This window comes from Macrotis lagotis, chromosome 6, assembly GCF_037893015.1.
Source record: "Macrotis lagotis isolate mMagLag1 chromosome 6, bilby.v1.9.chrom.fasta, whole genome shotgun sequence".
Taxonomy (NCBI): domain Eukaryota; kingdom Metazoa; phylum Chordata; class Mammalia; order Peramelemorphia; family Peramelidae; genus Macrotis; species Macrotis lagotis.
Genome location: NC_133663.1, coordinates 91,486,001 through 91,513,127, shown reverse-complemented (window position 1 = coordinate 91,513,127; position 27,127 = coordinate 91,486,001). Strand labels below are relative to the sequence as shown.

The 27,127-nt window shown below is 37.4% G+C and overlaps 2 protein-coding genes across 2 annotated transcripts in view; one reads left to right on the top strand and one right to left on the bottom strand.

Annotated features, from left to right (window-relative positions):
- Positions 1-17,099, bottom strand: part of NUFIP1 (nuclear FMR1 interacting protein 1) — a 51,351-nt gene extending 34,252 nt beyond the window's left edge. Inside the window, exons 1-5 of the mRNA XM_074191708.1 lie at positions 16,788-17,099; positions 13,983-14,068; positions 12,334-12,432; positions 10,960-11,022; positions 10,415-10,491 (exon numbers count right to left, since the gene is read on the bottom strand). Coding sequence (XP_074047809.1) covers positions 10,415-10,491; positions 10,960-11,022; positions 12,334-12,432; positions 13,983-14,068; positions 16,788-17,040 — 578 coding nt within the window. The 5' untranslated portion in view covers positions 17,041-17,099. The remainder of the gene's footprint in view (positions 1-10,414; positions 10,492-10,959; positions 11,023-12,333; positions 12,433-13,982; positions 14,069-16,787) is intronic.
- Positions 17,100-17,231: 132 nt separating this feature from the next.
- GPALPP1 (GPALPP motifs containing 1) overlaps positions 17,232-27,127 on the top strand; it is a 37,531-nt gene continuing 27,635 nt past the window's right edge. Inside the window, exons 1-3 of the mRNA XM_074191707.1 lie at positions 17,232-17,369; positions 22,687-22,828; positions 26,130-26,234. Coding sequence (XP_074047808.1) covers positions 17,285-17,369; positions 22,687-22,828; positions 26,130-26,234 — 332 coding nt within the window. The 5' untranslated portion in view covers positions 17,232-17,284. The remainder of the gene's footprint in view (positions 17,370-22,686; positions 22,829-26,129; positions 26,235-27,127) is intronic.

The following is a 27,127-nucleotide window of genomic DNA, read 5'->3' as shown; positions in this document are numbered from 1 at the left end:
AAACCAGAAATACGGAAAGGAAGGGGACTAGAAAGCAAAGTCACCTCAGGAAGGGAAACACAAAATATTTGATTTAGTTATGAACAAGGAAAAAATTCAAATATTCACTTAGCTGTCTCTAAACATGGCTCTAAACCAGGCTCTTAAAAACAATCCTGACCCACCCCAACAACACAAAATACCTAAGGCTCTTTCCCTCCACCCTCCAGGAAGCGGGAGTGTGAGAAGAAGGAAAAGCCACCCACCCTCTTCAACAGTAGGGTTCTTTGATACAGGATACAGTTTAAGTTCCTGAAGTACACTTGGAATAACAAACCCAGAGAATACTAAGGAATGTGATTTATTTTTTGCTTCTACAATTATTTAAGATCAAAATCTGCAAAGATTTTCTTCCTTTAGTTAGAATGGCCCTTATTCAACACTCCAAATCTGACTGTGCCAATGGCACTTTTGGGGTACATTAACTTACTGGGGATACCAAGAAAGGGAAAATCTTATACTGCCACGTCACTACTGGTCATTCCACTTCACTTAAACCTAGGCTCCAAAATATATTTTTAAAAAGTCCATTATGGGAGAGAGGTCCCCTTGACCTCAGACAGCAGCCTGTCCATGTTGTCCAAGGTTAACAAAAATCACACCTCTATTTTAGTAAATAAAGAAATGTTTTCACAATGCTATCCAAGACTTAAGGACAGAAAGACAAGATGCTTAAGCTGGGGACTGTCTATTTGAGCTTATGGAAGCTGGAACAGGAGTCAGAGGCTCTTGACTGCAAATGTTGCCCGTTCCCTGGGTAAGCCTGGGCATAACTCTGAGTGTTTCGAAGCCCATTTTTTTCACTGAGTCAGATGACCTTCAAAGCTCCTTCCACCTCTAGATCCAGGATCCTACAATGAAGTGTGAAGTCATCTTCTCATTAGACTCAACCCTAAGGAAGCTGCCCACACTGTGCTGGCTGTCCAAATTTTCAAGACACAGCATTCAACAGAATTCTTCATATCCAAAGTTAACTACCAAAATAAACCATCAAACTACACCATCTAGTGGACTCCTAACCAGATTGGAGCTCTAATTTTCTCCTTTTAATCCCACACTTTAACAACAAAACTTTACTACTTACTTTGCTTAGGCCAAAAGCACTAGAGAAGTCACATTACATGTATAAAGGCTAAGAGAGAGATATTTTAAAGTTTAAAAAAGTCATGCCTTCAGGGAAGCTAGGTGGTGCAGTGGGTAGAGCACCAGCCCTAAGGACAGGAGGATCTGAGTTCTACTCTAGCCTCAGAAACATACTAATTGCCTTAAATAATAAATTTTTTAAAAAATCATGCCTTCTTAAGTAATCAAGCCAGGATAAAAATGCTACTAAAAAAAAACCCTCCAGTATAAAAATTTGAAACTAAAAATTCATTCAAAGTTAGTTTTTAATTAAGTATATTAGGCCTCCTTTATTTATCTTTCTTCAGCAATAAGAAAACAATGTTCTAAATGAATCTTTGTAAAAATTCCCCATACATTAAATTCTAAAACTTTTCTGAACAATATGACCAATTTTTAACAGTCAGATTCATTATGCTTTCCTGAACATAAGCAAGATCATGGAAATATGTGGAAGACCTGCGATGGGAAAGGGAGATTCTTCCTCATGAAGATGAGAGCTTCAAGTAGGCTATATCTGAACTCAGAGGATCCAGGTTCATATTCTGCCTAGGGTCTTAATATTAGATGACATTTAGCAAGCCATAAAACCTCTCTAGAGATCAGTTCCCTCATTGGTAAAATAAGTAGATTGGAAAAAAAGCATTTCTAAGGCTTATTTCAAGGTTTAAAATTCTTGTTTTATGTCCTGAAATATAGAGAAAAATCAGCAATACATTTCACAAGATCCTCCAATGTGAATGAACCCTAATTACTAAGTCTAGGTACATTAAAAAAAAACTATCACTGGCAGAAGACTGCAAAATTATTTCATTTTTGAGGACAATTGTCATTTTAAAATAATTAAGACAGAGTGAGACTACTCAGGGGAATGTATATCTAATTGACACTTACTAGGGGCAAAACACAAACTGAGGTCTAGTCTGGGAGGGATTAAGGAGGGCAAGGAAAAAAGGAAAAAAGAAAAGATTAACTTTTATTCTTGTCTTCAATTCAATTGACCTGATAAAAAAAACGACTGAAGACAAAGCAATTTATCAACAAATGTAAATTATATTTGTGTCTATACTGTCATCCTTTCCCAAAACACCCATTTGTAGTTTCCAGTACTGGCCTTCAAGATTCACAGACTTGCAACCTTGGAGTCACCTTTTAATTAAATTGAAATGAATCCAACATATGAGCAACTTGCTGGTAAATCTGGTAGAACACTGGATGCTGGTCTTAACTCTGATAGTCACAACTCTGTTTCACAGCCAAATCAAAAGGTCCCAGCCAGGCTCCTTCCTGCCCCTAGTTTCTCATCATTCAATCTAACAGAAAGAGCTAACTTTTAGACAGTGCTTTAAACTTTGCTTCTACATAAATATCTAGTCCTTATAATGACCCTAAGAGTAGGCATTTTTATTATCAGTTTCATTTTACATGAGATCTGATAACTTCCCTGGGGTCAGCTTCTAGTCATCATACCACCTAACTCACATTGCCATTTTAAGCTGAGGTTGGTGTAATAGGAAGAGACAGTACTGAAGCCAAAGAACCAGGTTAAACCCCCTTAAGGCATCATATTGATTATCTATAAAGTGAAGAACTGGGTGCAGCCTTTAGAGGCCTCTTCCAGCCCTACCTCTCCTTGCTCAGAAGGCCTCAGTGGCTTCCCAACTTCTAATACCAGCCTTACAAAGCTCTGCCCCACACCCACGACAGTTTTCCTCCAATTTGGATCCGTCCAACACGCCTCCCCATTGCTTCAAAAGTCAACTGGATTTCCACAGCAGTTTTGTTGCACAAAACCAGCAGGGGGCAGAGTTCTCATTAAGATGGAAGTCTCGCGGTTAGCAACCAGGCTTTCTCTGCAATGCTCACAAAAGAATTTGTGTGTTAACAAGTGACAGAAGGGCTATGAATTATAGTATTTGGCTTAAAGAGTCAGATAACAAAAAAGGAGAGATAATTCTTCTTAGCTATGAGTCTCTAACAAAGAACAGTTATATAAACTGACCTATAATGAAAATATTTTCTAAACCAGATTCTCAGCCTAAGTGTCTACTATCCAATAATGAGCCTAGGGGCCAAATACTGCAGGGAATATAAAGACACATTATGATTGGTTGGAACTGAGGAGATAGTAAAGACTAACATGAAGTACAGCATCCATACAACAGCATCATGAGTGCTAGCCATGTAAGTTAACTACTCGTCCCCCCTTTCCATCCTTAAGGGCCAACTCAAACTCCATCTCTTTCAGGAAACCTCCAGTGTCCAGTCATCACCCTCTCAATAGCATCCTTCTTTTCCTTTCAGGCTCTAATACTGATACTGCTTTGTGTTTCTTCAATCACTTCACCATGTAATATTATAAATTCTGGATGGCAAGAATTTTATTTCATTTGAATTACATATTTCTCTAGTATTCCTTATGTTTATGAGTCACTTAATAAATGTTTGCTGTGTTTGACCGAAGTGAGGTTATTAAAAACAGATTGCAAAAAGAAGAAAACATTACAACTTTGTCATTATTGTATGATGATTCAATTTTTGTATCTGAAGTAATTACTCAACAAAATCAAAAACATAATTTGGAGCCAAGTTGACAATCATGATCTCAGAAAAAACAAAAGCAAAAATAGACCTAATTAAAAGAGACAATCAGGGAAACTACATTTTGCCAAACTGCAACACAATGAAATAATAAAAAATATTAACACTAAGTTTTTCTATAAAGGCCCTGTTTAAGTCAAATTTATGAAAATAAGAGTCATAACCAAATGATAAATAGTCAAAGGATATGAACAGGAAGTTTTCAGAAGAAATCAAAATTATCTATAGTCATGAAAAACTGCTGTTGACTAGAGAAGTGCAAATTTAAAAAATTGAAATTTTAACTGAGAATTAAAGAAAGGCAGGAGGAAAAAATGAGGATGATCATTTCCAGACATGAGGGGGACACCAGAGAAAATGCTCAGAGTCAAGAGATGGGGAGTCTTGTAGAACAGCTAGGGAGCCAATGGTACTGAACTGAAGAGTATGTTTTTTGGGGGGGAAAAGGTCTAAGAGGACTGGAAAGATAGAAGGGGATGAATGGATTTTGAATGCCAAACAGCACTAGACTGACTTACACAATAGAAAAGAAAAACGAGAAATGCTGGAGGCAATGGGGGAAAATAGGCTAATGCACTAATGCAATGCACTGTTGATGGAGCTGCAAATTGGTCCAATCATCTTGAGAACAATATGGAATTCTACCCTGGGTACAGTCTTTAACCTAGAAATACCACTACTAGGCTTATATCCCAAAGAGATCAAAGAAAAAGGAAAAGGACCTGTATATACAAAAATAATAACAGCAGCTCTTTTTATAGTGGCAAAGAATTGGAAACTGAGGGGATAGTCATCCATTAAAGAATGTGGGACATGATTATGATGGAATACTGTTGTGCCACAAAAAAAGTGACATGGATAATAGTTTCAGAAAAACCTGGGAAAACTTCCATGAACTCATGCAGAGTGAAGGTGAAATCAAATCAAGATGAAGAAAGAGAAATGTGGAAAGGGTACAACTGAGTTACAAGTGCTCTGATGCTGGAGCTTCAAGCTTTTAAATAAGTCACTGCACCAATTTAACCATACTGGCTTTTCTATAAGAAAGGAATGAGTCCCTCTCTATCTGCCCCAAATTCATGGAGCATACTATTAGGGAGAGAAGGACTTGGCATCCCATACATTTCAAGTTTCTCTGAGTAGAGACTCTAATATCCATTAACTTGCTTTTTTGAAATATTCTGATACATGAATTTCAATATAATTGGTTTCCTTTTTATAATCCTAGGTATTGTTTTTGCATTTCGAAATATTATGAGAACGGTTCCACAAGTTTTTGCCAGATGGCCAAAGGGGTCCATGATACAAAACAGGTTAAGCAAGAATTCCCTGGCTCTAAAGGAAGGTGGATTTACATCCATCTTCTTGCCTCTTTACTATCTACCCCTGCATCCCCCAAAACATGGTTAGAAGCCTAAAATGGTTTTTATTCAACATCAATCAAAGGCAAGCATCAACAATCAAAAAGATTTTTACCAAAGACTTTTTCTAACAAGGGGGCTGCTAATTTGTTTCATTCCATTGCCTCTTTTCTATAGAACACTGACAACTGCAGAACTGCAATTAAAAGTTTAGGTACTTCAGCTAATGTCCACACTGCCCTGACCTCAGAGGGTTGTTGTAAGACAGAGGTGTCTGTAATATTCTTGAGTGCAGTCTAAACTAGACTAAAAGTGATGATATTGGGGGCAGCTAGGTGGCACAGTTGGATAGAACCAGCCCTGGAGTCAGGAAGACCCGAGTTCAAATCTAGCCTCAGACACTTAATAATTACCTAGCTGTGTGACTTTGGCAAGTCACTTAAGCCCATTGCCTTGCCAAAAAAAAAAAAAAAAAAGTGATGATATTCAAAAATAAATGTGAGGCAAAAACAAAAGAAGGGCAAATAAAAATATTTTTAAATTCCATGATTTCTATTGAGCACCAAGAGACAAACTGGCTCCTTCCCATTTAGAAATCTAACACCTGTGACTCTTCCTCCACTAGATACCCAAATCCTATTTTTGCTAATATGGGACTTATTTTTTTAGGTGAAGTGGTCTACTGATGGTTCTAATACATTAATGTATTTGTTGGGCTGAAGTAAGTTGAACTCACAAGTTCTTCAACTGTGAAAATTACTGATTCATTTTAATTCTACAGATCTATAAACAGATTTTAATCAATGATTTTGCTTTGATCATATTATACACCAAAACAAAGTCAAACAAGCAGGATGCCAGCTAGGTCATATGGCCTTCTTAAGACTCTGGCTAATATCTATTTCCCTTCCCTTTAGGGTTTAGTTTTGCTTTTTTTTTTTTCAGATACAGAGAAACAGTGCCTGTATTAATTAAGGTACCAAAAGAGCCTTCAGCATTAAATGTCTGTATCTCTTACTGACATTTGTGTCTGACTCTTTGTGACCCCATTTGGGGTTTTCTTGGCAGAGATATTGGAGTGGTTTGCCTCATTGTGTAAATGAGGAAATTGAAGCAAAGAGAATTAAATGACTTGGCCAGGGTCACACAGTCAGTAAGTATCTAAGGCTAGTTATGAACTCAAGTCTTCCAAATTCTATCCACTTCACCACTATTTGCTGCCCATTTGCATCTCTAATTCACTCAAATTTCCCAGCCCTTTCTACTGAAGTGTTCTAACTCTATCCTAAAGGTAGGAAAGAAATCCAAGTCTCCAAACAAAAACAAAAGATCTACTTCAACATTTCACTGTACATGTGATCCCTTTGATATAGCTATTTCCTTCAATGAAGTACAATGAAAACTATCCTATTCATTCTTATCCAAGCCTTCCCCCATAATGCTCCTTTCATGACTGTGGTCAAATGCTGCCCACAGCCTCACTTTGATCTACTTTCTTTGACAATCATGCCACATATGTATGCACACGTGTGTATATATATACATATATATGTGTGTGTATACACATATGTACACATGTATACACATCATACATGCATATATGTATGTTTTATATATACACATTGCATATAAGCACTATATATTCTATAACAAAAGATGGGGGCAGGGAGAAGAACCTTGATACAAACATATACTAAAAAAAAGAAAACACATCTCCATTGACTATATCCAGAATTATCTATATCTCTCCTTCACTCTAAGGTCTTCATCTCCATCAGGAGTGGGCAGAAGATTGTTGTAGTTCATGATTTCAGGTCATAGAGCCACACCTTAAGAATACCATGTAAAAAATAGAGGATTTTTTTGTCAACAGTAACTTGGAATTGGTGAAACGACCACATAATTTTTCACACATAATGTCAGCTATCTTCTTTCTGTGCATTAATTCTCCATTCAATTTATTTTCCATCTACAATGTCAGTCCAAGATAGACTAACCCAATGGAAATATCCATCCAATACCATAGTCTGGGAAATGGGCATTCTTTTTTAAAACGGTCATCAATAATTTTCTGCTATCAATACAGTCACTATCAGTAAGAAATCCCTCTTTAATCAGGGCTCTACAAAGAACATTCTTCACAAGGGTGGTGAATACTTGGTAAGTTTACATCTCCGTGTTATACTTCATTCGATACCAACAATCAAAGGATGCTAAATAGGGTTATTTCTGTTTCAAGAAATATTTTAAGATCTTTACTGTCTATTCAATTGTGTAGGGTGTGTTAAAGAAAATCATTTACAGGGGTGGCTAGGTGTCACAGCGGATAAAGCACCAGCTCTGGAGTCAGGAGTACCTGGGTTCAAATCTGGTCTCAGACACTTAATAATTACCTAGCTGTGTGGCCTTAACCCCATCTGCCTTGCAAAAAAGAAAAAAAAGAAAAAAAAAAAGAAATTCATTTACAAAACTTGCTTGCTCCCTTCTCATGTTTTTACCAAGGATCCCCTTAACATATATTCAGTCTATCCTCATAAAAATTTTACAGAGGTAAGAAAATAGGAGTACAGGTTGGTAGTTACCTTTTTTGGAAAGCTTTAAAAATCATGTCACCCCAACTCCACACAAAGCTATTTTCTTTGTGTATTTGGTCAGATTAAATTAATTTTCCAGTCTTCATTTTCTTTAGTGCTAGTTCCATTTCTTTACAAGGCACATCAGAGACTGGGGTGCTGGTGCCCAAAGTTGGTGGTTCTACTATTATTTAATGATGAAAATGTGCTCAAGAAATTTTGCCAGAATTGCTGCATTTTCCTTCTGTTTGTTTTCTTCCTTCTAGTTTTATGAACTCTTGGGGTGACCTAAGTCATCTGGGTTTCATGCTAGTTATCTAGAGCTTCATTCTCCCATTGCCTTCACAAAATTCTACATATGTGAGAAAGCAAACCCAGGCTCTTTTGATTAATTCCATCACTAGGTAAGGATGGCCCCTCAATGATGAATAAACCAAAAGGCACTTGGCTTTGGTTTTTTTGCTTCTGTAATGACCTTGGGAAGATAGCAAAAGGCAGCCACAATTTTTAAAACATTTACAAAAACATTAAGGTGCCATAGTGAATAGATTTCACAACAACCATTAGGTTCAAAACTTCCTTCAATTATTTACAGAGTCATGTAATCTTCAGCAAGTCCCTTAACTTCTCTGAACCTCAGTTTCCTTAACTATAAAATGGAGCAAGAACATTTATTTCATAACATCATTGTGAAAATCACAAAGTCGCAAAATCTATAAAGTGCTTTGCAAACTGTAAATTGCTTAAATAATAATTTAATCACTTAAATCAGGGCTATCCAAAATGCAGCTCCCCTGTGGGTTTACTAAATGTTTTAGTAAATAAAGCCAAGCTACCAGAGCTCTCACTAGAACAGCAAATCAAAATATATTGTCTATTTATTCAATAAAAAGGTTGGACAGTCCTGACTCAAATCATAAATGCCAGCTATTATTATTATCATCAATAAATATGATTCTTGTCCAGATATTATTATTGGTAAACATGTGATCTTGTAATAATTAGGTGATGGAAAAAATGAAGCAAACTAACATTTGATAGTCTCACTATGCATTAAACCAGGCTATATAACAAAGTTACAGCTAAATGGAAAGATAAGCTCCCATAGTCTCCTCAAAGAGGCAAAAAAAAGAATTAGCAAAATTGGCTTCATTTTTGCCCAAAGGCAAGGGACAACTGGGCATCTCACTTTCCTCTCTTTATGCTGAGAATAAACAAAAAGATCACTCTGCTCATGATTAACATTTATTACTGAGGAGGAAGATAAAGCAGAATCCTACATCAACAAGATTCTTCAAACCATATCAAAATATACCTTTTTGATACTTAGTGATATCAATGCAAAGGAAACCTCAGCATAGAGAAGGCAAAAAATTCAGACTGTATATTCTGTCAGTTATGATCAATAGATTTGTTAGTTTTGATGAAGTATTTTCTTCTCCCCTTTCTTCTTTTCTTTCTTAAAAAGGATGACCCACCAGACAGGGGAGGTGAGAGGTATGAATGTGTACATGAGTACAAACACACTTTTAAAAAAAACACAACTCAGATGTGACGAACATTGTAAATGTTGTAAATTGTAAATCATCACCATCAAACATCAGAAAAATGTAATGAACTTATCTACAATAAATGACAATTCTCAATCAGCAATCTGTATAGTTGCTTATTAGAGTAAAGGTCAAAATCAATATCAATTATAAGGACAAAAATAAGAAAAAGACAATTACTTAGCCAACAAATACCTGAATTCTTTTGCAAGAAGACATAGAAGCCAAAAGCAGTAGTTTAAATTATAAAGAAAGGATGGGGAAAAAGTTTAAGGCATTATACACTAAGACACTGTATACATGAATTCAGACAAAGATTCACAGAACTAAAAAAAAGGCATTTGATTTAATCTAGTCAAACCTCTTAGTTTCCTGGACAAAAGGTTAACTATTTGCCTGAGGTCCTATCACTAACTATGGAGCCAAGACCAGGTTTCTAACTTCTAGTCTAGTATTCTTTCCAATTCACACTAAAAATTACTTCATTATTTTATAAATGCAAAAGGAGAACCCTGGCATAATTGTTATATTTAGTTATCATACAATAGAAAAAAGATATCCTGTGATAATAGGAAAAGTGATGGGACTTGGAATCAGATTTGAACCTTTGGTTTTTTTCACCTATAAAATACAGGCAAGAATATTTACATCACCTCCCTGGTAAATTGTGCTGAAATGTCATTGGAAGCCTAAAAATGCTATATTAATGTAGTATTAATATTATCACTAGGAAGAGAAATCATAAAATATAAAGTATTTAAAATTCATCCCACCCCTAATCTAAGAAATATATATAATAGTAACCAGTTGTAATAAAGACTATAGATTCCAGTCTTAGCTCCCTAACCTGCTGACTTGTGATTTTATTCAGTTAGTTACTTGTCCTACTTCTCTAGGATCAAATTTCCTGTGTTCTAAAAAATGATGTGTTAGGTGCAATAAGTCCAACAAACTCATCAATCTAGCGCCTAGCTTTTTTTTTAAGATTTTTTTTTTCAAGGCAATAGGGTTAAGTGGCTTGCCAAGGCCACACAGCTAGGTAAGGCCGGATTTGAACTCAGGTACTCCTGACTCCAGGGCTGGTGCTCTGCCCACTGGACCACCTAGCTGCCCCCAAGCACCTAGCTTTAACAGTAACATATTTAGCCATTTCTGAATTCTTACTCACTTTCTTCTCTCTTCCCTCCACTTTTCAATCTCCTCTGGAGTATCTAACTTTATCCGCTTGGCACCAGGAGCATGCATCTAAGAGAGAAAAGAATGTTTGCAAAATCAAAATGAATCTGCTTTTAATTACTGGAAATTTGATCAGAGTGTATGGGAGCCATGGGGACTTCACATAGAAAACCAAGTACAGGACTAGTCATGTTAATAAAGCTACTAAATGAACAGCTTTTAGACATTTTCAGGTTGTGATTTCCCCTAATGAGCTGTTTTGGGTCACAATTAATCCAGTGACTTTCAGAGAAGAAAGAGCTAGACTCATAATGAGGTTCTGCCAGATCATTTGAAACAATCTGCTACACCACTGATAAACATTAAGCATGCTATGCAACTTTTTAATTTGACAATGAGAGTAGCTGAGGGAATAACAAGACTAAAAAATTAAGTATAATTATGATCTGTCCTATGTCATAATTACTACAGAGTTGGCAAACAATCAAAGAAAAGAGGCCAGCAAATCTAAGCATAAATCTAAAGGTGATAACTTACATTTTTCCAGTGAATCTGCACAATCTTCTCATGAGCACTAAAACTGCAACCATCAACTGAGCACTGTGGTAATTAAACAAAACAAAACATTACTCATTACTTTTCTTTTTCTTTTTTCTTTTTTTTTTAGGTTTTTGCTAGACAAATGGGGTTAAGTGGCTTGCCCAAGGCCCCAGAGCTAGGTAATTATTAAGCATCTGAGACCGGATTTGAACCTAGGTACTCCTGACTCCAAGGCCGCTGCTTTATCCACTATGCCTAGCTGCCCTACTCATTACTTTTCATATGAAATGTCTCCTGCCACAATACAGAAAATGCATGGATCCAAGAGATTCTTACTATAAATCAAGCTTTTTGAGGTAAAGCTTTTGTAACCTTAAACAGTTAGTTGTTTAAGTCAAGGAGGGAAGAAATACCATTTCAGAGCAGAGAGATGTTCAGAAAGGGATTCATATACTGAAAATGGGGGTCAAGTATAGTAATAGGTTTCTCTCACAGCTTGAGTGGCAGGATCATCTCAGAATGAAAGTGAAAAAAAATCACTCTCAATGTAGCTTAATTACTCTTAGGAGTCAAAAGGAAGGGCTTAAAGGGAAGTTTAAAGAGCTCCTGAAAAAAAAAAAACCTTAAGATTCTTCTTTGCCTTCCCCTACATAATAGTGGGATAGTTTGGGGAGGCATTTAATAAAGTACCTTTAGGTATAGGGGTCACATATAAGATTACTATCCATAATAACCTTAGGATTTCACTGCAGGTAGGATTCAGGCCCAGGGCAAGTCACCCAACTGTACAATGACAAATTTTTTTTTTAATGGTTTAAGTCTTGTCTTGGGGAGAAAACATAACAAAGGCCACTCTAGAGCCTGATGGCTCTCTAAGGGAATAGGAAGGACGGGGGCCCCTGTGAAGCATTTTAGGCATTTAAAAACTAACAGCTAGCAAGCAACAACAAAAGTCATAGATCACATTCATAGACTGCTTTAAATTTTACAAAGCATTTGATGTATTATTTCATTTGATCCTGGGAAGACACACGTTTATATAAACTATGTAAGTTAGTTTCTTTTTAAAAAAGACAAAAACAAAACCAAAAAAGACCAACTCAAGCTTCTCACCAGCCCAATACCATCTGCCTGGTCCCTGAAGAATCAAGGCTCCCCATACATACCATACAGAGTACAATCCCAGAAGACACTGTCAATTTGTCAAATCTTGTGCCAGCTTGACATCAGACCACCCTGCTAACTGTTGGGAAGTATTGAGCATTCTACATTTATCAAAGTTATCAATCTTATGGAAATGCAATTTAAATTAAAAGATATAAAAGTAGAAAGAAAATGAAAATTAGGCATCAATCAGAAAAGAAAACTTACTGTTCTATGCTGAGAGATGTGCTCATCATATTTTTCTTGATTTTTAAAGCCACGATCACAAGTATCACAATAATGGGTATAAACTGGTTCTTTATTTTTCTGTCAAAAAAATGCAATGCATTTTAAAATATTTATCATTACTTAAAAAGAAAACCTCTAATAAGCAGCTACCAAAAGAATTTCAGTAACAGAATGTGGATGACAAACAGAAAATAAAGAACTAGAAATTTTGATTAAATGCTATTAACATTAGAAAATGTTCATTTATCCTACTTCAGTACTTTTTCTACAAAAAATGAATTTGTATTTATTTTGTGCATATTCTATATATACATGCATACAAATATGTTGTGCTGCTTGTTAGGGTGTAAGCTCCCTGAGGACAAGAACAATTTCACTTTTTCTTTGTATTCCTGAAACCTGACATAGTGCCTTGTATATATACTTCAATAAATACTTGTTGATCTAATATAAACAAATAAATTCCAAATAGTTAGAATTCTAAAGGAATTATGCTAAGGAAAAAGAAATCATAAAACTTAGGAATTCATTTAAATATAGAAAGTTCGACTACATTTTAAACAGTCATGGAAAATAAACATTAGACCCTGGTAAAAGGCCTAAAATAAATCACTTTCAATTTAATGGAAGCCAGTTAGATGGTAATGAAGAATTCTATCAGCACCTAGAAATTATATATGCTGGAACCACATTAAAATGCCTTCTACCCTTCTATTCCCATAAGTTCTTTGGGGGAGACCTGTGAATGTTACATGTAGATGATTCTGTTCATTTCAATATATAGAACCCAAAGGAAGAGAATGATACTAGCAAAACTAAATGTTAATGCATCATCTATAGGTTAACTTAAATTCTGTGTTAAGTATAGCACAAGGCTGCATTAGTCTAGTCTAAGACAATTTAATACTTTGGGGGAAAAGTGAAAAAAAAAAAAAAGTATGTTTCTTCTTTTCTCTCCAAGATAGATAATAGAGACAGAGAAAGAAAATGGAGCAAGTACAGATTTGAACACCCTAGGATTTCAGTAGTCAAGGGAACTCCACTGAGGAAACTTCCCTCTAACAATGAAGGTCAGGAAATATTCTGACTGGTAAATGCCCAAGGTCAGAATGTGTCAGAGAAGGGTCAAGAACCCTAATCTTCCAGATTTTCAGATCATCTTTCTATCCACTAACCCAAAACAAAATGAATTCCTGAATGTAAGTTAATGGTTTTCATATTTTAACATTCTGTAATTAAAGTGATTAAACCTTAAAATAGGTTTTAATAGTTCAAAGGAAAAATCATTGTAAGTAAATATATTAGTTTTTATATTAAATTCAACATTTACACAGCATTTATATAATATTTTTATGTAATGTTGTGAAAGTTTTCAAATTAAAATTATTAAAATTATACACTGTACCCAGGAATTGGAAAGCTTTTGTATGATCTACCAGATTAGGTAGAAAGAACTATCTTCATTAAATATACTTTAGGAGATAAGTAAATAAAATTAATGCCTGATCAACATTAACTTAGTGTCTAGAGGAGAAACATCACTACAATACAATCCACACAAAAGAAGCAAAACTAAAAACCTTACACAGGCAACAAAGAGTCTATCTCCGAAGACTTCCCTTTAATACCTTTTGTTTCTGCTTTCCACCTTGCTGGTTTTTGAAATTTCGGTTTGACCTGTCATGGTTTTTCTTGGAGAAATGATAGTTTCTACCTATAAAACAAAAATGAGAACTGTAGTTATTTATAAGTTTTTTTAAACAATACACCAAAGGATTTTTGTTGAGAAACAGAGTAGAAATTTAATAGAAAAGCTAGCCATAACAGAAACACACATAACCCTTCAGGATTATATGAATTCTGTGGGATGGCATTTTCACAAAAAAAAAAGTAGACTTGAACTACTGTTAAGATGACCTGTAAGGGGCGGCTAGGTGGCACAGTGGATAAATCACGGGAGTACCTGGATTCAAATCCAGTCTCATACACTTAACAATTACCTAGCTGTGTGGCCTTGGGCAAGCCACTTAACCCCATTTGCCTGGCAAAAACCTAAAAAAAAAAAAAAAAAAAAAAAAAAAAGATGACCTGTACATCACATGCAGATTTTGACTCACTGACTCCTCATCCTGAAGTTTCTACTCATGTTCTTCTAGAAATCTTTTGAAGATCTGTCTGACACACTAGCAGCCTTCCTCTGAGTCTTGTCTTCCAGAGATAGTAGGGCAGCCCATGGACAGTTGCCTGTCTGTTAAACCTCACTCCACATTATGCTTGCCCTGCTTTTCCAATCAAACACTTACTTGAAGATCTTTTCATACTGATCCTTGTTCACAAGATGGTAACATTGGCAGCCAACTCTACTGTACAATTGTGCAAAGCCCTTTTAAGTCATCAGCATTTTGAATCTTTTAAATAACAAGAGTGACTGATATGTATATATTTTTACAAAAATGTATATATGAATGATGATATTTCATGGTTAACTAGTCTATAGCATAACTAAAGAACTATTAGTGGTTTCTAAGACTGTGAATTGCTTGAGTTCAATGAAAACAATGCAACCTTATCAAACGTGTCCCAACTTGCTCATTTTTTTCCTATTTAATGTTAGGATCATTCCCTTATTCATCCACAATTGAATGCTTATTAACTAATTTCTTGAAGGTATCCTTCAAACATACTTAACTACAGCCTCATAAAATCAGAATTGCTCAATCTAAAAAATGATGAGCAATAGAAAAAATATCTTCAGCTTTAATGACTACTCCTCACCCAGGATGATTGTAATGAAAGCGCTCTGCAGAGACATGTGAGTTATTTTTATCATTATTAAAAAAAAAAAAACTTGGGGCAGCTAGGTGGCACTGTGGATAAAGCACTGGCCCTGGAGTCAGGAGAACTTGAGTTCAAGTTTGACCTCAGACACTTCTAGTTGTGTAACCTTGGGCAAGTGACTTAACCCTGCTGCCTTGCCAAAAAAAAAAACTTGATTGATCTTCAACTGGGGGCATGTGGCAGTGCAATGAATGGAGCACTGGAATCAGGAAGAAGTAAGTTCAAATCTAGCTTTAGATAATTCCCTGAACTTCCATTTGCCTCAGTTTTCTCATGGGGATAATAACAGCGACCACCCAGGGTGGTTGTGAGGATCCAATGAGAGTATATGTATAAAGTACTCAGCACCCAGTAGGTACTATATACATGCTTATTTGGGCAGATGTGAAGTCACTTTGGTTAAGTTAGGAAAAGTCTGGGGCAAGTGAAGGCAGTAGTCCCATGTCTATTGTGAGGACTCAAAGGTTGAGGGCGGCTATCCTTTGGAATGAATGGCTCGGATCCTTCTGGATCTTTTTCTACATGATAAATGAAAATCTATTGAGGAATGACATTTTATATAGTGCTGAACACACATTAAAAAAATGTAAAAAGAGTCTCTGTTCTCCTGAGACTTACATTCTAATAGGAAAAATAACAGTAACATACAAAATAATAAAGAACAGATGGAAGAAAGGGGAAGACACTGCAGAGAGGGTGGAAGATCTCCTGCAGAAGAACAAAGGAGGGATTCTTTGTAAATTGCTTAGTATGTGATTACTATCGTTGTTGTTATTATATTATTATTATTATTATTATCATCATTACTACATCAGCCCTTGAGCTTGAGGTATATGATCAACAGGGCAGATGACTAAATGACTGATAAAGTTGTTTGGCAGTTTTGGTTTTGACAGAAGAAAGACACAACTGAAATGAAAAGAACCCTATGATAATTTAGTCAGTGAATAAAGGGAGATACTCCTGCACTCTTGGTGGATTTTCATCATCAGTGCTGTCATTTTCGCTTGTATAAAAGATAATTCCATTTTTTGGGGGGGTAGATAATCCTACATGTCACCTTCTGCTCTAATGACACTTGTTATAATATATAACATATATTGTATATAGTATAATAATATATAATATAATGTAACTATATGTAATATAATATAATCATTATTATAAGTCATTATTCCAAAGAAATTTTGTTATATCATTAGATGTTCTGTGCAACATCTAAGCCTTCTTTACTGCTGTCATTCTCGCCATCATATCAACGTCTAACTCTTCCAAACTCTGATGTACCATTTAAAAATCTGATTCATGAATTTTATTCCCAGTGGGAGTTATTGGAGTGACAGGCACTTATGATTTCATATTAAATATTAAAGAATACTCAAGTGTTTTTCTCCTGTTTCATTTGCAAGAAATGACTATCCTCTCATAAAAATGTCGACTGGAGGTGCGCTTGTTCTACAATTAACAGAAATGCTTTTAGGTGTGGAAGGGCATTAATGCCACAGGCAGCAGCCAAGAAGGGGCAGGAAGGAAGGGAGGGAGGATGGGGGATGGGCTGGGAGGGGGCGCAAGGAGGGGCCATATCACGGGCTTACCTGGCTGTTGGTACCAGTGTCCCTGCTGGGGGTCGTAGCCGTCGTAGCCCGGGGCCGGCGCCCAGGCCCAGTCCCGGGTGGGCTGGAAGTCCCACGAGCTCTCGGATTGGGGGGGAAGGGCAGGCGGCGGAATGGACGCTGGGGGCGGCGGGGGAGGAAGCACCCAAGATGTCCAGGGCGAAGACTGCTCAGCCCCCGGGAGCGTCAGCACCGGGGGCGGCCCGGGCGGAGGGTACCAGCCGAACGGGTCCATGAAACCCAGAAACTGAGGCACGACCACCAACACGCAGGCAGCCCGCAGCACGTGGGCTAAAGCTCGGAGGCGCCGGCATTTACGTCACTTCCGGTAAACATACTGCGGGACCAATGGCTGTCATTTGACGTCACTTCCCCGGCGCCGGAAAAACTCTCCCCAGACTAGAAGCCCGGGAGGGGGGCGGGTCTCGCGCTTGCGCGTTGCGTCTGGACGGGCGGGCCGGGCTGCCCCCGGGGCCGCCATGGCCAGGGATCTCATCGGCCCCGCGCTGCCCCCCGGCTTCAACGCCCGAGGGACTGCGGAGGAGGAGCGGGACCTGAGTCCTGGTAAGCCGGGAGGCCGGCCCCGGCGCCTCCGGGGTGGCGAGGCCCAGCTGGGAAACCCCGACCCTGCCCTCTCAGGGCTTCCCTCCTTCCAGCAGGGACCGAGGCCCGAGAAGCTGGCGCCGGGGCGGGGGGAAGCCTTGGAGGGTGCCCGGAGTGCCGAGGAGGGACAGCTTGCTGTAGGGCTTCGAGGTGTGCACATGCGCCCCGAGACTGAGGTTAGAGGAACAGGCAGAAAGGAAACAGTCATCCCTGCAGTCGATCAGCAAAAAAAAAACAGGTTGAAACAATCATGTATTTGATTCTCACCCCACTGCCTTGGGAGGGAGGTGCTGCTGTGATCCTTATTTTACAGGTAGGGACACTGAGTCACACAGCTAATGGTCTCCTTGACTCCGGCTCCAGCTCCCTCTAAGTCTGCCTGCCTGGGAGAGACCCCCCCCTTGCTTAAGGATGATGCTTGTTTGTCCTTTATTTCCCTATGATATCAGGGAGATGATGCCATGATAAACACAAGAATTGGATCTGAGTGAAGGGTATTTAAGGACAAGAAGGCTGGAAGTGGCAGTATCATCCTGAAAAGGTAGACCAAGAGTTGGTTAATGAAGTCGTTTGTCAGGCAAAAAAGCGCTTGAGACAACAGCTTAGATGGGCATGGAATTGGGAAGTCAGATGTTCAGATTCCACTTGCTCTGATCCTGAGCTAAATCACTTAACTTCTATCAGGCTTGAAATGGGAATAATAATAAAAGATAAAAAGATATTTCCAAATTCCATTCAGATGCATTATAAAGCGTATTTCATTGTAAGATACTAATTTTTTCCAGGGCAGGGGGGGAGTTGGTGATTGGGACTGGAAAATCTTCATAAAAGAGCAAGTGAAGGGGAGGGGGGAGCAAAACAGGTTTAAGCTTTGGGGGATTTTTATTTTAGGACAAAAATGTAATCTGAACTTCTGAAGTTAAATTATCAGTTCGTTTTGTGTCCCTCGGAAATTTCATTGTACGTCGTTTGTATATTATTTTGCATGTAGTTACACATGTACACATTTTTCCTCTTATATATACTCAGAGCTCCTTAAGGACAGGGACCGTTATATTTTTGTCTTTGTATTCCTAGCAACAGCATAATTGCTGGCACATTAGCAGATGTGTATATATGATAAATGTTTGTTAACTGACTGGTTTTAGAGAATTATTAGTCAAATGCATTCTTATAGTAAACACTTTATAAATTGTGTTAATATATTAATTTGATTGCACTAGTCATTTTAGAGAAAACAAGAAAATTTAGAGAACCCCTCCCTACTCCTAGAAATTTTATGATCTTTTTCCTAGAGTCATCATCCCATTTTGGACATCTACCATAATGTAGGTTACATCATGCCTCTGGTTTAGATAAGGTCCTGTCTCTCCCCCTACCCCCAGATACTTTCCTTGACTATCACTCTTGCTTTGGCTCTATTTCTCTTCCAGTTGCTCTCTAGTTCACCTCTGCAAGGTCTTCTGCCAGAACCCAACCCTAGATTGTGCTCTCCTTCATTCCTAGTCTGCTAGTCCTGCTGAACAGAACCATGGGAAATGCACTACAGATAGTTATCTATTTCAGCTGGGATGAAATGCCATGGAAATAATCTTTTCACTCTTTTCTAATCGACTCTGATCTCCTCACAATAGTCACTGTTCCAAATCTCTCCAAATCTTTTACTACAAACATCTCAGCCTTCCCTTCATGTACTCTGTGTCACAATCATACTGGTCATCTTGTGGTTCCTTATACAACACCATCTATATACAACCTTCTGAGATCCAATTCAAAGAATTCCCAGTTCCTTCAAATCAGCTCAAATGCCTTGGAGCTTTTCCTGATTCTCTTTTTTTATCTTTTTTTTACAAACTTTATTTATTTTTGAATTTTACAATTTTTCCCCTAATCTTGCTTCCCTCTCCCTACCCCCTACAGAAGGCAGTCTGTCTTTACATTTTTTCCATGCTATACATCAATCTAAATTGAACGTGTTGAGAGAAATCATACTCTATATGTATCTCTCTGCTTCAGATGAGTTTCTTGTAAGTAGCATATTGTAGGATTCTATTTTTTTTAATCCACTCTGCTATTCACTTACATTTTATGGGAGAGTTCATCCCATTCACATTCAAAGTTATAATTATTAACTCTTTATTGCCCTCCATGCTGTATTCCCTCTGTAATTTCCCCCCTTTTCCCCCTTTATCCATATTCCCAGTATTTTGTTTCTGAATACCATAACCTTCAGTGTGTTTGCCCCCTTATATTCAACCTCCCCTTTCTTTCCTTTTTCCCTTTGCCCCTTCTTCCTTCCCTTCCTTATGTTAGTTCATCATTTCCTCCCCCTCCCCTTTCCCCTTTTAATACTTGAAAGGTAAGATAAGTTTCTTAACTGAGTGTGTGTATGTTAAATTAAAGCCAAATCCTGATTCTCTCTTCCAGCTGCTGCTTCCTCCCTCTCCCTACTTCCACAACCTGCTCTTGTATTTATTTTCTGCATATTTGTGCACCTCTCTCTCCACAGAATGGAAGCTTCTTCAGGGCAGTAGATTTTATTTTTGTCTTTACCTCTTCAGAGCTTACTTAGCACAGAGAAGGCACTTGTCAAGGCCTTTTGTTTGATTAGATGTAAAGAAATGTCTTTACTGTTCCTCCTAAGTATAGCAACTTTGAGCTAAATGATTGATTGGAAGCTGCTCCCACTAGAGGTCTTGACCTTGACTTTTCTTTATTCTTTTTGACTTCCCCAACACTCAGCAAGTGCTTTGCACATAATAAACACCTAGTAAATGTTACTGGATGAGTGATAAATTAATTAATGATTTTAGAGCTGTGAAGTCAGATAAATCTAGCAACCTTTACCAGTAGTTGTCTATGCTTATCACCAAGCACAATTTATTCAAATCAACTTGTCCTGTTGTTTCTCTCATAGCATGGTACTACTATCTTATCACATAATGGTTATTTCCTTTGATGCATACAAACAGCATTAAATTCTTTCATGTGCAGTACATAGTTGTTTCACACCTCGGTGTTGCTCTAGGTTGGTTTTTTTTTTTTTGGTAGTACCATATGCTTATTTGAGTATTATCTTTGTTGAACATAATTCACAGTAGCACAAATTTAAAATAGTTTTTCAAACTGTAACTATACAACTGCTGTAAATGAAATTACTCTTCAACCTGTACTACTCCTAAAAATTAATTTTTTTACATTTCCCATAGTCATTCAATTTGCAGCAGGACTAGTCAGATCATATTGAAATCCTTTCTAAATCCAAGTGAGAGGCAGTTTGGCAGATTGACTAGAAAGCTGGCCTCCAAACCCTGAAAATCTGCTTTGAAGTCCTGCTTTTGCCACATCCTGGCTGGGTACACCTTGAAACATTACTTCTCAAAGCTTTAGGCAACTCCATGACTATAGAGAATATCCCAGTCTGATTGACTAAGGGGATTCTTTGGAAACAGCCTTTGCCAAAGAAATAACAGGTCAAGGCAAAATCCAAGTACCTGGACCATACCAACCAGTTTAGAATTAGCCTGTTTTCATTGAAGTCCTAGGAGATAGCAAAGTCAGAAATTGCTGACAAGTAGTACCTAGAGGCAGTGTTATTATTGTTCAGTCATTCAGTCATGTCTGATTTGTCTTGATCCTATGGACCACTCCTCTCATGACAAAGATACCTGAATGATTTGCCATTCCTTCCTCATTGGATTCTTTTGTCAGACAATCAGAGGTTAACTTACCCAGGGTCCCATAGCTAGGAAGGGTCTGAGGCTGGATTTTAATTCAGGTCTTCCAGCTCCAGGCCCAATGCTCTCTCTTTGAGCTGCCTCTCCTAGAAGTACACTATGCCTAGTGAAAAGCAGAAAGGAAAATGAGAAAAAAAGAGGAGAAAAAAAAACTTGTGTACTTAAAACTACAACAATCAAGAGCAAAGAGAGAAAGGACCATTAGTGTGAGTGAGAAAACAGCATCGAAAACGGATAATTTCCACTCATCCTGGGTGATGATACCATTCCTTATTTATAGAGTAAACCAAAAATCAGAGGTGCATTAGGAACATGAATTCTGTAAACTAGGGGGAAGATCTATCCTAATTTTTTAGACTCAGAAAACTTAGGCAACAAAAAAAAATCCAAGTATCTTTCCAAATAATTCAGTCTGAAGTAATTTGATTCTTAGTGTTCTGTTTCCACTGTGTAATCATCATTTCTAGGCATTTTCCAAAGTGTGATTTTTATCAAATGTTAATAGGTGCAAAGAAAATGCTAAGTGCTGGGAATATAAAGATGAAAGACAACCCAATAAATTTCTAAAGGAATTTGCTATCTGCTGAATTCTAGAATAGACACCAAAACAACCTGTTCTATTTAATGATATAAAAGAAGATTAAGGGAAATTCTACCAAATTATTATTAAAGATACTAAAGCAGATAAGCTTTCAAGTTCATTGTGTTCAAATATTTAGTGAGAAATAGGACTCTGCTAAGTAGATTGCAACATATGATGGATTGTGCACATACAGAGGAAAAAATTGTAAAAGACACAAGAGAAAGAGAAAATAGATGAACAATCTGAATATTGCATTGGTAGCTACAAAATATTAACATTAATAATTTGTAATATTAATATTACAAAAAGGTCTCCCAGGCTTTGGAAAGACTCATTGATTATTCAGTGATTTGTGATTTTTGTCAGTCTATTTCCTTCAGTAATGTTGATTGCCATCCCTGCATTACTTTGTAGAAGAACTAATTTGACCAAAAATTCATTATTTTTTAGCCAACCTGGTGAGAATCTGTTCTGAAATCAGCTAGGCTGATCTTTGAACAGCCTCTTCACCTAGTCCTTATTCTAAGGCTTTCCAGCTTGACTGAGCCTGTCAGAGTTAACACTTCTCTGGCATGATTTTGGAATGGTCATCAGTATACCACTATAATCATCAGAAGAAGGTGTTCCTCTATAAAGGACTTTGTGGAAGGGTTTAAGGAAGACAAAGACAGGAACCACACAGGATGAGAGGAGCTTGGATTTGACTTTGTGAAGGCTTGGGGAAAATCACATATCCATCAAAATATAACTACTCCTAGGTACTGAGAATACAAAAAGATGTCTTTCCATTTCTGAGGATGTGCTGGATGCACATATGATAGTAAACATACCATATAGTATATGCTAAACCCTAAAGTGAATGGCAAGACATTAAGCACTGGGTGAATGCAAGAGAGTGCTTGGAGTGGTCAGGAAAGTTTTCCTGAAGGTTGAAGCATCCAGAACAAATCTTCTTTAGTTGCAGGACCAGCACTGCCCCCCAACTATAAGAGCAGTAGTTCAAACTCATCATCCAGTGATGAAGACAGTGATTCTCCTTTGCGACACCGAGGGGGAAGGGAAGATTCTGAAGAGGAACATGACACTGATCCAAACCCAAGGTTAGTCACTTTGGTCGTGGGTCACTGATTAAACCTGCCCTATGGGATTGTCTGCAATAGAATAGTTGAATGTAGAGACAGCTTTGGGAAGGACCTTTCATCTGAAATTGAATATGCCAAAAAGTAGAAATGAAGTTGACCTTCTTAACACAAATTGAATTTATTAAAGGGAAATCAATTTAAATATAATGTGGAACTAGTGTTTCAGCTGTCTTGATTTACATACTTGTCCTCAGGATGTTTTGCAAATGACTATCCAAACCAGATCCAAAAAATATATGTCTAGAAGTTTATAATACAATATTAAGTTGATCAAACATATTTTTCTTTCTATTCATTCATAGAAATCACCCATTCCTTAGACCATTTGAACACTGAAACTGTGCTGCCTGTAAGATTTTGAATTCTGTAGGTACCACCCCAGCATAATTTCCTGCGTTTTTCTAACTCTCATAGCCTGATTATTTCTAAACCAGTTCCTCTTTCTCTCATCTCAGCTTCTACTCCCTTGATCTCATGTGTTGTCATTCATCTCTTGATTTGACTTCATGGGCTTGTGTAAGTCATTCCCAGGAGAGTCTGCACTTTATCTTATCTCCCTCCCTAATTGTCCTATGAATATCGCCTTTTAAATCCCCAACCCAGGGTCACCTCCACTATCTGCCTTCTTCATTTCTGTTCCAAAGCACTTTTCTGAGAACTCAGGAAACTTCACTGATTTAGTCCATGATAAATTGCTGCTCTCTGACATCTTTCGCTTTTCCTGACCCCTACAAAACAACCATTTTACTAATTTTTTACTGATACTTACCACACTCTCCACAAGAGCTTTTCTAAGCCTCTTTTTCTGTCTTCAAGTCTCCAATTTACCTTCAACCCTTTCCCTCCTCACTCAACATGTTTCTTATCATTTACTTCATATCTAGAACCATGAAGCCATCGGTTGCAGATACGTTTATCTTCTAACTAGCTCATATCCTCTCTGAACTCTCATCCATACTATCTTTGCTCTAGTATCAGAATTGAAGTTCCCCATTCCTTGTTCATTCTCCACTTTTGCCCTTGACCTCATTTCTCCTAACTCCTCTCAGACTCTGATCAGTCCCTTTCTCTTTTCATCTCAGCCATCTCTTTCCTGCTGCCTACAAATATGGTGAAGTCCTGTCATTCTCAAAAAGCATTCCCATCATCTCCTCAAGCTGTCTTCTCATGTTTTTTTCCTCTTCACTATCAAACTTCTGAAAAAAGTAGCCTGTACTTTCTTCCCCTATTTCCTCAGCACTCAGTTCCTCAGCTCTTACTGCTAATCTCACCGTTCTATTGAAACTGATCCCCTGCAGTATCACCAGTGACCCAGTGATAAATCTAACCATCTAGTATTCTTGGTCCTTGTCCACTTTGACATTTGACACTTTTGATCACCACTCTTCAGCTTGATCATTTTCTCTCCCCTTGGGTTCCATGACTCTGCTCTCCCTGAAGTTCTTCCTTGCCTGACTGTTTTTTTCTTTCTTTCTCTTGATGGTTCATCACCATGTACTTAAATGAAGTTGACCACCCCCTACCCACCCCAAACTCTTTCCTTGGGCCTATTTTTTCCTATAAATTCAATTCAGCAAGTGTTTAGTAAGGCCTAATTTTGTGCCCTGAAGTATGGCAGCCACAGAGCTACAGGGGCAGAAATAAAACCATGCCTTCTGTTAAAGAACTTAACATTTCTTAGAGAGGAAAACAACATGTACCAGTTAAGTAAATACAAGATGTATTCAAAATAAATACAAAGTGGTTTTGTTTCATGGAATTATACTGTCACCCTTGACAGTCTCTTTCACCCCTATAACTTCAGTCATGGAGGAAATGCTATACAGATCTCTCTCTCATTGGTCCTAGTTTCTCCCTTCATGCATTGCCAACTCTTGGCTCAGCCTCTCAACCTTAATGCTCCATTGGAGCCACAAACTTACCATTATCATCTGAATCCATGATCTTGTTCCCTAAAAACTCCTTTGCTCTGTTCCCTAAACCAATTCCTTTGCTCTGTTTGCTATTTATCTTCCCAGATGTTATTTTTGACTTTACCACTCCAGGTTCAGGCCTTCATCACCCCCTATTGTATTATTTCATTCACTCATCAAGACTTCTTTTGTTCCCAGGTGTGCTAAGCACCAGGTTACAAACAGAGGCTGATCTTGTAGCAGCTTTTTAATTGAACTTCCCGCCTTCAGCCTCTTACTGGTCCAGGTTATCCTTCACACTGCTTTCAAAGTAATTTTCCTTAAGCACAGATATGATGCCTCTGAGATAAATTAGAAATCTCTTTGTCAGAAATAGTCTTTAAGACAATCCACAACTCAAACTAAAATTTAAATGCTCAGAATTGGCAGCACAAAGGGAAAGTCCTCTCCTGACTTGCACAGTGAATGACCCCCAAATTGTGCCAAAGTATAAAATACCCCCCCAATCAAGAAAAATATAAACAAAAAATTCATAACAACATTCAGGTAACTATTTTGGATTGAAAAATGAGGATAAATTTAATGTTCAAACAAAATCTGATAAAATAACCATTTGGAAACTGAAAAAAAAATACCTGTAAATCTTTTTATCGTCTAAAGTTCTTTACAGCTAGATGGTGCAGTAGATAGAGCACCAGCCCTGGAGTCAGCAGGACCTGAGTTCAAATTTGGCTTAAGACACTTAATAATTGCCTGGCTATGTGACCTTGGGCAAGTCACTTAACCCCATTGCTTTAAATAAATAAATAAAAATTTTACTAAAATAAAAAAATAAAGTCCTTTACAACTTCTGACTACCTTTACTGTCTCATTGTGGCTCTAATACAATAGGTTAATATAAAAATTGATGTCTATAGCTAGTTATTTGGTAGTGAGACTTTCTTGTGCCTCTGAGACAATATTAGATCATCCAGTCCTTCAACTCTTTCTAACATGATTCTTAAGAGAAGAATTGCTGACGTTTTGACTGAAATACACCCCATTCATGGGCTTTGAACAGCTTTAAAAAAATCACTTCAGATGAGGTTGATTTGTTGCTAATATGAAGAAGATTTTTTACTAATGTTTAAGCAAAAAACTCCATAAAGATTAAAATAAAAATTTATGTGTTGTATAAAATTACTTCATTTTTTTGGTAGTTTTCATTTTTTCACTCTGATGTTTTGTCTTAATCAGTTGAATATATGATTCCCAATTAAAATATTAGAGTTTTCCCTAAAAATTTTCCTGAAATTATTTTGTAGCTGTGTTTCTCTCATGTTTAAAGAAAATTGCTTCCTTTTCAGAAAAAAGAGAAGAAATCAAGACAACAACAATGATGATGATGATGATGGGTTTTTTGGGCCAGCTCTTCCTCCTGGATTTAAAAAGCAGGATGATTCTCCACAAAGGTAACTAGCATGAAATAATTGTACAGGTTGCTCTTTTCCAAGTGAGGTTTTTGTAATTAACATATTTTATGAGCTAGTCCTCAGTACTGGAGAACCAGCAAACTTGGGTTAAAGTCCCACTTTTGACACATATTAGTTGTGTAACTAGGAAAGTCACCTAATCCTTTGAATGCTGTAGGCTATTGTCTAAGACTAAAAGTTGCAGAGAACACATTGGTCTTCATGGTAAATGAGGTTGCTGCTCCTAAGTTCTCTAAATCAGTAGAATCACAAATTTTGTCCCTAAATTTCATAAAGACATTTTCCCCCTAATATAATGTCTTTGTGATAAAACTCTTTGAGATGGCCATCTACAATAGGTACCTTCACTTTTTTTCTGAGCTCTTTGCAATCTGACCTCATCACTGAAATAAAATTGCTCTCTTCAAAGTCACCAGTGACCTCCTAACAACCAAATCTCACAACCTTTTCTTAATCTTTATCCTTCTTGAGCCCACTGCATCCTTTGACAGTATAACTCATCCTCTTTTCCTGCATATACTCCTCTCTAGGTTTTCATGATGTTACTCTCTCAGTTCTGTTCCTATGAATGATCACTCCTCTTTCTCCTTGGCTATATTTTCATCCAGGGTCTTTCCTGAACCTTCTTTTCTCCTTTTCACTATCTTGCTAGATGATCTCATCATCTCATAAGTTCAGGTGTCATCTTTATTCAGATGACATTCAGATCTGTTAACTGATATCTCTGTAGGCTAATAAGCTATTCACCAATAGCCTATTGGATATCTCTAATGTAGTCTCATTTAGGCCTCTCACACTTAGCATTTTCAAAGCAGAACTCATTATCTTTTACCTTTCTAACCATCTTCTCTTCTTAACTTACCTTTTACTCC